Source organism: Dipteris shenzhenensis, chromosome 8 (genome assembly GCF_047967505.1).
Source record: "Dipteris shenzhenensis isolate YYH24624 ecotype China chromosome 8, Dip_SZ_1.0, whole genome shotgun sequence".
Taxonomy (NCBI): Eukaryota; Viridiplantae; Streptophyta; class Polypodiopsida; order Gleicheniales; family Dipteridaceae; genus Dipteris; species Dipteris shenzhenensis.
Genome location: NC_141603.1, coordinates 36,043,885 through 36,054,371, shown reverse-complemented (window position 1 = coordinate 36,054,371; position 10,487 = coordinate 36,043,885). Strand labels below are relative to the sequence as shown.

The window sequence follows — 10,487 nt, the reverse complement described above, 5'->3', positions numbered from 1 at the left end:
GAGCAACTCGAAGCACCACCCTGGAGTAGGAAACTCATGATCCCTGCAGCTCTTGCAATCTGGGCAGCTCAAGGATGACACAATTGAGCTTGATGTGCTGTGATTGCAAGCAGTCCTTGAAGGGCCCAAAAGCCAGGGATGGAGAACTTGGAGCAGAAAATGGGGCTGGGGACAACGTGAGCAAACCACAAGGGTGCTGTATTGAGCAGGCCAAAAGGCTGTGGTACCTGACGGTCTACCAGAAACAGTATAGGGTGGTCAGCTTAGACAAGGAACGAGAATGAACCAACAGAAATTTTCGATCGATGAACATTAGTTTGAGGCTGAGACCATGGAAGCATGATCCTTTGCTTCCAATGATGACCCTGTAGAAAGATCAGCCATCACTTTTATCACCAGCACAATTCAAAGTGAGCAAGGCCGAATAGCTTGGGGATGCTTAAGTGAGTGGAACCCATTAGACAAATATTGCTTTCCCAAAATTTCACCTCCAAAAGATTAAAACACCAAGAAAGGTATTTATCAGCCAAAATGATGCTCTGAAACTTTATTCAAGACAACGTAAGCCTGTTTAGTTCTTTGGATAGTGAACAATTCTTTGTGTACTTCCATAATACATTCCACCCAATTCAAACAAATCAATCAGAAACTCAAGCTCCTTGAGTTTCGAAGGACAGTAAGTACCACTTTGCCAATGCATCTTGCAAGAGTGTAACATTAGCATGTGGTGTTCCAATCAGGGACAAAAATTAAAACTAGCGAATGGGGACCCTCAAAATTCAGCTATTCATCTCCCAAGAGAGACTCTTGCATGATGCATTAGGTGTAAGCATAACCACATGTCGTGAACAGCTTCCTCAGTGGGTTAGTGTCAACTTCAGCTTGGACAGCCCACATTACTGTGCTACTGCAACAGAAACATTTGCTTCCTCATCACCTTGCATTACCTCCGGAGATGCTCTTTTGCCTTGATCAAAATTAGGCGCCTTGGGAATCAGACCCAGGATTTTGAACATTTCCTGGTCAGCATCAAAGTCATTGTTTGGAGTGGTTAAGAGCTTCTCTCCAGTGAAGATTGAATTAGCACCAGCCATAAAGCACAATGCCTGTTCTGGCTGAGAGAATCTGATTCGGCCCGCAGAAAGCCGAACCATGGCCTTAGGCATTACAATACGGGCAGTTGCAATCATGCGAACCATTTCCCAGATCTCAACTGGCTGTCACCCCCAAAAAATTATTAGATGTCTATATGAATCCGAAAAAAATGAATTGTTATGCTGAAATCTACATTACATGTCCTCAAGAGAAGAGGAACGAGATTAACATCATTGCTGCAACTTCACATAGGCAGCATTGAAAGCAAGGAGAACTATAACCTTTTGATCTTGGAGTGGAGTTCCCTTTACAGCAAGTAGGGCATTTATGGGCACGCTTTCTGGATGTTCAGGAAGAGTTGCCAAAGTATGCAGCAAGCCAACCCGGTCCTCTGCCGCTTCTCCAAGTCCTATTATACCACCTGCAAACAGGAAGGTTCACAAGACAAGTAAAACTAAGCAAAAAGCAGAACCAGACATCCAAGAACCGCAATGCTTCAGGTTTTAAAAATTTGAGGTTTCTGAAGGTTTTGTTTGCACGTCTGCAGCAGCGAGGAAATAAAGCTTTTTTTTTTTTTTAATAGAACCTATTCAAGCCCATAGAAGGCTATTCAATGAGACATGTAGCATGCATGGAACCCAAGAACAATAATCCGTGCACATTCATTAACCAATATGGATGTGTAATGGAAGCTGGGTATTACATACTCTCAACTAACTACTGATAATCACGGGAGCTAGCACCATAACTTTCCACCCAGCCAACCTTGCTGGAGCGTGAGAGTACACACAGAGAAAATCAAAATCTGAAACATACGTGAAGGCCCCTTCTCATTCTCTCACTAACTCCAACAAGCCCCATCTCCCTAGATGGATCTAGATGCCACATGCCATCATTACAGGGCCTTTCCTAATGCATCTTTTTTTTTTACCCCTCTCTTGGGATACTTTGAAATCCTTTGCCCCTAGGCACATTTCTTGCATTAGGCCCTTAGCCTTAAATCCACCTAGTCTGGTGCTATCAGCCCTCACCTAGGACCTTGACATTAATTCCCTCCCGATCATTTACATGAAGCGCAAACAAATATATTACAAACGTAGATCCTTAAGGGAAATGTCAACTGATTATTCTAAGGTCATGCCACCTCAGCTAGAGCGTAACATTCCTTCCCTCTTCAAACATCAGCGTCCTCGATGATAAAGTCTGGGAACACTCTCCGCAACTGGTATACGGATTCCCAAGTAGCTTCTGATAGAGGCTGACCATGCCATGCAACCAACACCGTGGGTATCTTCCGATTTCGCACTTGCATTGTTCCTCGGTCCAGGATTCTTGTTGGTTTGCGTCTTGCATTATCCTCTATCTCCTGAAACAAAACCACACCTTCAATTAGTGAGTCACCAGTATGCAAAAATTTCTTTAAACGAGAAACATGAAACACTGGGTGCACCTTACAACCCTGTGGCAATTCTAATTTATAGGCTACCTTGCCTATTCTCTTTAGAATTAACCACGGCCCACAATATCGAGGTGATAACTTAGCACACTCTCCTGAAGTTAACGACTTCGAGTGCAAAGGAACTCTGAGAAAAACTTTTTCTCCTTCCTTAAATTCTCTTATAGACCGGTTTTCATCCGCATACGCCTTGGCTCTATCCATAGCCTGGCGGATATTAGCTCTCGCAAGTGCTAGCATCTCCCGCATCTGAACCACAAAGTTCGCGGCACTAGGCACTTTCTAAGGTACTCCAACTATGGTTGGATTTGCAGGTCTATAACCATATTTCAGTTCAAACGAACTGAACCCTGTAGAGGAATGTTTTCTATCATCGTAGGCAAACTCCAACAATGGCAACCACTTGTCCCATGTATGTTGCCTCAATGACACATATGCTCTAAGCATATCCTCTAAATTTTGGTTGATTCTTTCTGTCTGACCATCCGTTTCTGGATGATCCCCACTACTCATTCCCAACTCAGTCCTTAGTGTCTCAAATACCGCAGTCCAAAAATGACCGGTAAATTTGACATCTCTATCCGACACTATGGATCTGGGTAATCCATGCAGACGAAATATATGTCTAATAAATAAATCCGCCACTTGCGGGACACTAACTGACTCCCTAGTTGGAATGAAGTGAGCCATCTTGGTAAGACGATCAACCACCACAAGGATAGAATCATATCCACCTTGTGTCGTAGGCAGACCTACAATAAAGTCCATGGAAATGCTCTCCCACTTACTTAGTGGTATCTCCAAGAGCTGTAAAAGTCCGGTGGCTTCACCCGCTCAGCCTTACTTACCTGACACGAAAAACAACGTGTCACATATTCATGAATATTCTTTTTCATCTTTGGCCAAAAGAAATCTCGCTTCACGAGATCATATGTCTTCTCAACTCCTGGATGTCCCGCACATGGGCTATCATGGCACTGTCGAATGACTCTCTGCCTGAGATCATTCTGATTAGGTACTACTACCTTGCCATTTCTTTTCAGCATACCATCCCTTATGGGGCCTTTTCTGGATGCCAGGTCATCCTTTTCGGTTTCCCCGGGTTTTAACACATGAGCCTTAGGCCAAAGACTCTGGACAAACTCGTTCATCTTTTGAGTTTCTCTAATCTCGGTCATTAGAGCACTCTCTAATACCGTGAAACTCATGTTATGCATAATGCGTGACAACGCATCAACAACTTTATTATCTTTTCCTCTTCGGTACCGAATCGTCAAATTAAACTCCTGCATGAGCTCTGCCCACCTAGCTTGGCGGCCTCTCAAGTCAGGTTGTTTACAAAAATGTTTCAGAGTATCATGATCAACATCCACATAAAACTCTGATCCATACAAATAATGTCACCATGTTTTCAAAGCATGGACAACAGCATACAACTCTAATTCATGAGTTGGCCAATTCCTTTGAGAGAGAAAGCTTCTTACTTTCAAAGGCTACTGGCCTTCCGTCTTGAAGGAGAACTGCTCCTACCGCAATGCCACTTGCATCGGTTTCCAAGAACAACGGTTTCTGGGGGATCAACTATTTTTAACACCGGTCCTGTGACCACAGCTTGTTTTATGGTGTTAAAACTTTCTTGTTGATTCTATCCCCATATAAAAGATACTTTATTTGAGGTCAGATCAGTCAATGGCGATACTATTTCGGAATATCCTTTGATATGCCTTCTATAAAATTGGACGAATCCCAAGAATGATCGCAAAGCGGTCAGACTCTGAGGGATTGGCCAAGTTAGTATCGCAGCCACTTTCTTTAGATCCATTTCTACCCCCTCTAGAGTAATTATGAATCCTAAATATTCAAGTCTAACCATACACACTATAGTTTTCTTTTGATTTACATAAAGACTAGCTTTCCTTAAAGTACTCAACACTATTCTTAAGTGTTCGCGATGCTCAATAATACTTTTACTGAATACCAGAATATCATTAATAAAATGTACTACAAACTTTCCGATATACGGACGTAGTAAATCGTTCATAAGCATGACGAATGTAGCTAGAGCATTGGTAAGTCCAAAGGGCATTACCAAAAACTCATAATGACCAAACCTGCTTCTAAAAGCGGTTTTATGCACATCCTCGGCTCTAATACGGATCTGATGGTAGCCACACTTAAGATCTATCTTGCTGAAAATTACGGCCCCATGCAATGCATCTAGCAAATCATCGATCCGAGCCATCGGATACCTGTGCTTAACAGTGATATTATTTAATGCTCTGTAATCTATACAGAGGCGAAAAGTATATCTTTCTTCCTCTTTAATATCACTGGGGAAGCAAAAGGTGAAAAACTAGGTTGAATCTGCCCCAACTTGAGGTATTCTTCCAGTTGTCTTCGCACCTCAGCGTCTTCTGTAAAGCTTAATCTATAGGGAGGTCTATTTACAGGTTCTGCCCCCGGGATAAGCTCAATTTTATGTTGAACATTCCGCTCTGAAGGTAATCCATAAGGTAGCTCATCCCTAAAACAGTCAGAGTACTCCTCTGCTGTAAGATCAGCCAGCTTGGCCATTTCACCACTTTGCGCAACATCAGTGCTAGGCGAAGAATCATCAACCGGCTCTACCGATGCTGTACAAAGGAATAAAAACTCTTCTTGAGCTTTTCGGATTTCCATCACGGAAACCAACGGTCCCTGAGATACATCTTTCTCACCTCGTAAGACATACAGCACATCATTCATCTTGAATTGATATACGTGCTTTTTCTAATCAATGGCTGGATTCTTTCTAGAATGCCACGCCTTACCCAGGGCTATATCCGCATGAGCAAGCTTAGTCATTTCAAAATCAAGCTTCTCAGCATAGTCCTGAATACGAAGCTCCGACTGGGTAACCCTTTGGTCCCATACTTCAGTTGAACTTCCATCTGCCATCCTGACTGTATACGCATAGTCAGATAGGCTAGTCTTTAACTTCAGCCTCTTCACGAACTTAGAGTTAATTACATTATGAGTTGACGCCGAGTCAAACAACACAATGACATCATGATTGGCCACTTGCCCTTTCATCTTAATTAACTCCGTATCATTAAAGGCTGTATACCCCGTTGCTGCGGGCTTAGATAGGATGTTATCAGGTGCACTCGTTACTAGCTTAGCAACAGACACACATAACAAACAAGGTACTGACCTCTGAGAAGATCCCGCTAGCGGAATCTACATCTGTTCCGCTCTGGGACTTCCCTCCATTTCCACGTCGCATTCTAAGATTACCATCTCAACCATCCAACGATCCTTATTTCGTGGACAATCTTTCCACTGATGAGGCTGAAGGCAACCAAAACACAAGCCTTCTCTCCTCGCTTTTTCTCTTTGCTCTGGGTTTAAGGGAGACTTTGACCAAGCCCGGGCTGCCATTGGTGTTACTTTCCTCTTCACTCCAATGGTGGTACTTGATTTAGGAGTTTCAGCTGGTTTCGCGTGCTTAGCTTGACCACTCGGCTGAGAACCACTCCCTTTACTAATCCACTTCTTCTTAAACCCAGATTTCTTCTGGTACCCATACTGGGTTCCGACCTGCGCAAACCCACTTGGCCTGCTGCCCTTGGCATCTTCATAGTTCAGGGCTATGGCTATTGCATCATCCAACGTGTTCGCATACTTAGCCCGAACTTCCATTTTAATCCGATCATTCAATCCAAATATGAAATCTTTCACTTGGAATAGGGGTTCATCAACCTTCATTACGCTCTCTCGAAACTTATCAGTGTATTCTGCCACTGACAAATTTCTCTGACGAAGGTTTCTATACTGATCCCAAGCTCAGGATGCTTCGTCAGGAGGTAAGAAGTATTTCCTAAATTCCCTTTTAAACCCCTCCCAGGTAGTGGATGCAATACCATCTTTCTGTTGTTTAATCCACCACCGATCCGCTGCCTCACTAAACATGTAGATGACCTCGCGGATTTTCTTGATATCATTTCTGATTTCACAAATGGCGAACGCCTCGTCCCATTTGTGTAACCAGGTCTCAATGACATCAGAACTACGGTCATTCAAACGACCAGAATACTTTTCCGGCCTATAATTGGCAATATTAGGTACTTTAGCCCTCCTAGGCTCGACCGTATAGACACTAGACTCCGGTTCCATCGGAGCCTTTCCTTTCTCATCTCGAGAAGGTCTGGCAGACATACTGTGTATCACTCTTCTAAGTTCAGACTGCCCTGCATTTGCCTGTAACTGTTGCGCTAATATCTGCTGCAAGGCATCCTCAAGTAATGCAATCCTGCCAGATAAGGTGTGAACTACTGGGCGCGACACCTGCTGGGTCGGCCAGACTCCTGACCCTACAGGGTCCATCCTGGAAGCTGCTTCTTCTGCTTCCATTCAGGTCAATGGGTGTTTTGCTTTTTTTTTTTTTTAATAAATAAATAAACACCGCTAGACACTGTATTTATAAACTGACACAATTCCCTATACTGGGGAATACCTGCAATCTGACAACTATACTGACTAGGTAATTGACACAGGCATATATCCAAATACCGCCTTTCCCTATACTAGGGAAATTCCTGCAAACAAACTGGCTTTATCACAAAGGCATATGCACAAGCATAATCTCCTAGATTGTCCACAGGAATTTGAAGAAGTCAAAAGAATCCCAAGTCTGCTATGTACCCTGCTATGGCATCCAACCTTCATGCAGACTAAATATTCCACGAGAACCTCTTCATGCAAGCGGAGCATCAACAAAGACTAAGGTCGGGAAAAAAAAACACAGAATTGGCGAATGCCAAAGAAAGCTCCGTGGTTGATTCGCCTCTGCACACAGCTCGCACTAGCTATCAGGATTTTGCTGCGTCAACCGCCACCGAGATCTGATTACCAGCGCGGGAGGACCACCGAATATCAATTCATCACCAAATGACACGATCGCTTCAGATTACGCTGCCATCAACTAGCAGCCTGCGCTCTACATACGCCTTGGATACGGGCCTCCCGCACAGATGTGCGTCAATTGTATGCAGTCACGTCGTCACATCGTCCACGAGCTTCACGTCACGTCAAACGCTCTGCTCACCGATACCGAGATCACGACGCTGCTGGCTATTGCTCGACTCTCGTCAACCATCCTGCGACTCAGTTCGTATGTCCACGCTCACAACCCGTCACGCTGGCTACCGTGAAGCCTCACGCTATCACTTCCCAAGCTCGCCTCCCCGAGCTCTGATACCAAATATTACATACTCTCAACTAACTACTGATAATCACGGGAGCTAGCACCATAACTTTCCACCCAGCCAACCTTGCTGGAGCGTGAGAGTACACACAGAGAAAATCAAAATCTGAAACATACGTGAAGGTCCCTTCTCATTCTCTCACTAACTCCAACAAGCCCCATCTCCCTAGATGGATCTAGATGCCACATGCCATCATTATAGGGCCTTTCCTAATGCATCTTTTTTTTTTACCCCTCTCTTGGGATACTTTGAAATCCTTTGCCCCTAGGCACATTTCTTGCATTAGGCCCTTAGCCTTAAATCCACCTAGTCTGGTGCTATCAGCCCTCACCTAGGACCTTGACATTAATTCCCTCCCGATCATTTACATGAAGCGCAAACAAATATATTACAAACGTAGATCCTTAAGGGAAATGTCGACTGATTCTTCCGAGGTCATGCCACCTCAGCTAGAGCGTAACACTGGGTCAGTGCCCCACCTATGAGCTCCCATATGAGGAAGACAAGGGGGCACGACTTCTGCAATAGGAAAAGGTGTGATGAGGCTGACATGTGGGCATGTTCTGAAGGTGCCACATGGGCAGATCAACATGGAAGGAGGGGTGCCACGTGGGCTGACATGTGGGCATGTTGTCAAGGTGCCACGTGGGCAGATCAACATGGAAGGAAGGCTACCACATGGGTTGCAAGCAGACTGCCACTTGAATGGCATCTGAGGCCCAGCATAGATGGCTGGGTGAGGCTGCAAACTTGTCCAAGCATAAAGGGCTGAGTGAGCATGGAAAGGGGAAGCCCTAGTGGCAAGGAAAGCCCCATGGCAGGGGCTAAAGAAAAAGCCCAGGCCTGACCTAGGCCACAGTCTACTTAGCCAGGTTCACATAAGATCAGTGCGAGGCCAGACCAGGGCTGGCCACCATGAAAGATCTACAGCCTCTGGGCCAGCCAGATATAGGGGCACTACATGGTGGGGGGCGTGGTGGGGCGGGGGTTGCAGACCAGCCCCTCCCTAATATAAAGGGCATGAGAAAGCCCCTCCCCTCATCCACTGAAAGCTACAGAAGCTCTATGAAGCACACAGCAGAACAGAGGAGGAGGCAGACTGTTGGAGCAATATAGCAAACCTATCTTGGTGCCAGGCAAGAGCAGTTCTATGCTGCAGGTGTAGACACTCGCGAATTAACATTTGTGTCCTATTTTGGAGCATTATATTACATGGTATTTGGCTGTCTACATTTCCATACTTACCTCTGCAGATCTATATGTTTGCTTGGAGTTTACTTGTGCGCTAGTCTTCCGCTGCTGCACTGTTAGGTGTTCCTAACTACGAGCTTTATACATATGGCTTTAATGTGAAGCTGAGCGCAGGTAGGTAGCACAGTACCTCGTGGATATGCTGCCCCTCACAATGGAACAGCTGCCTTCCTATTTTGCACAGCTGCTACAGTTATTTGGAGCAACTGGTTGGCACTACTCTTACCAAGGCCTCCATGATGTACAGACACGCTGAATCAGTATGTCCTTCCTATGAGAAACAGATGGTGCCCCCTTACAATGTGGTCTACAGGTACAGCTGGAGAGGAAAATCCCCAAGATCATGGAGATCTCAAGACTGCGAGCCCCACATAGTGCACAATCCCCAAAGATGAATGGAGGCCTCGAGACTGCAAGATCCCCATCCTGCATGAAGTTGCAACAACACTGCTCATGGCTACTTCCTCCCTAAGCCCTCCATCTATGCTATATGAAGGCTCCTCATAAGGGGCCTGAAGGGTGAAGGCTGAAATGATGTGGTGGATCCAGTCACCAGCCATGGAGGATCTTCTCCCTTTGGCAAGTAACACATGGAGTCTTGAGCAGATGGGGCAAGATCACACACATGATTGTTGCATAGGATGGGTTCAATAGTCGACACAAAATGATGTACAGTGATGCTCGGCAGCCCAGGACATCTGAAGGTGCACACTCAAAACAGTCTCCCGACTCCAAAACACACGCCAAGTGTTCACCTGTGGGATGGTAGCCAGGCCCCAGAGGGAGCGTAGAAGTTCCATTGTTACCAAGGCATGCCATTCCTTCGTAAGGATTGCAGCTAGATCAGCTGTAATGTTGTGGAATCGCTGGCTCTCTCATGGAGCCTCATGCTCATAATTTACTGCAGAAACACTCATAAGAGCTCTCTCTCTCTCTCTCATACGAGTGATGGACTACGAGGATCAGCATTGCCTAGCTCTTTATGTCAGGGAGGCCACTATGCTTCGACGAGACTACCTCAGAGACCATCAGCACAGAGCGGAGCGTGATAGAGCCCAGCCTGATAGAGCTCAGACACACGCTATACCAGAGGACAGAGACCAGGAGGAGCACGAGGAGGTCAGAGCTCACACAGGACACATGCCTCCACCCTGTGGATGTACATATGAGATGGTTTGTAGACGCCGCAGGATCTTGTTACATAGGGGACGTACTCGTCGCTTCATCTCCAGACGATCCAGGATGATGGCAGCTTTTCGGAGGAGACTTACTCATGGAGATCTCGCCCCACCAGCCGCTCACCTCACCTTTGCTCAGATTTGTACTCTCATAGCAGGAGGCAGAGTCGATGGACAGGATTTCTAGTATTATTTTGGTTCTCAGACTCCGTGACACCTGGACTTGTATCTTTGCATTGGCATATTGTACTCATCCCCCCA

At 45.5% G+C, this 10,487-nt stretch overlaps 1 protein-coding gene across 1 annotated transcript in view; it reads right to left on the bottom strand.

Annotated features, from left to right (window-relative positions):
- Nucleotides 1-532: 532 nt before the first annotated feature.
- Nucleotides 533-10,487, bottom strand: part of LOC147899441 (biotin synthase, mitochondrial-like) — a 30,263-nt gene continuing 20,308 nt past the window's right edge. Inside the window, exons 5-6 of the mRNA XM_087378015.1 lie at nucleotides 1,377-1,516; nucleotides 533-1,217 (exon numbers count right to left, since the gene is read on the bottom strand). Of these exons, the coding sequence (XP_087234141.1) occupies nucleotides 897-1,217; nucleotides 1,377-1,516 (461 nt within the window). The 3' untranslated portion in view covers nucleotides 533-896. The remainder of the gene's footprint in view (nucleotides 1,218-1,376; nucleotides 1,517-10,487) is intronic.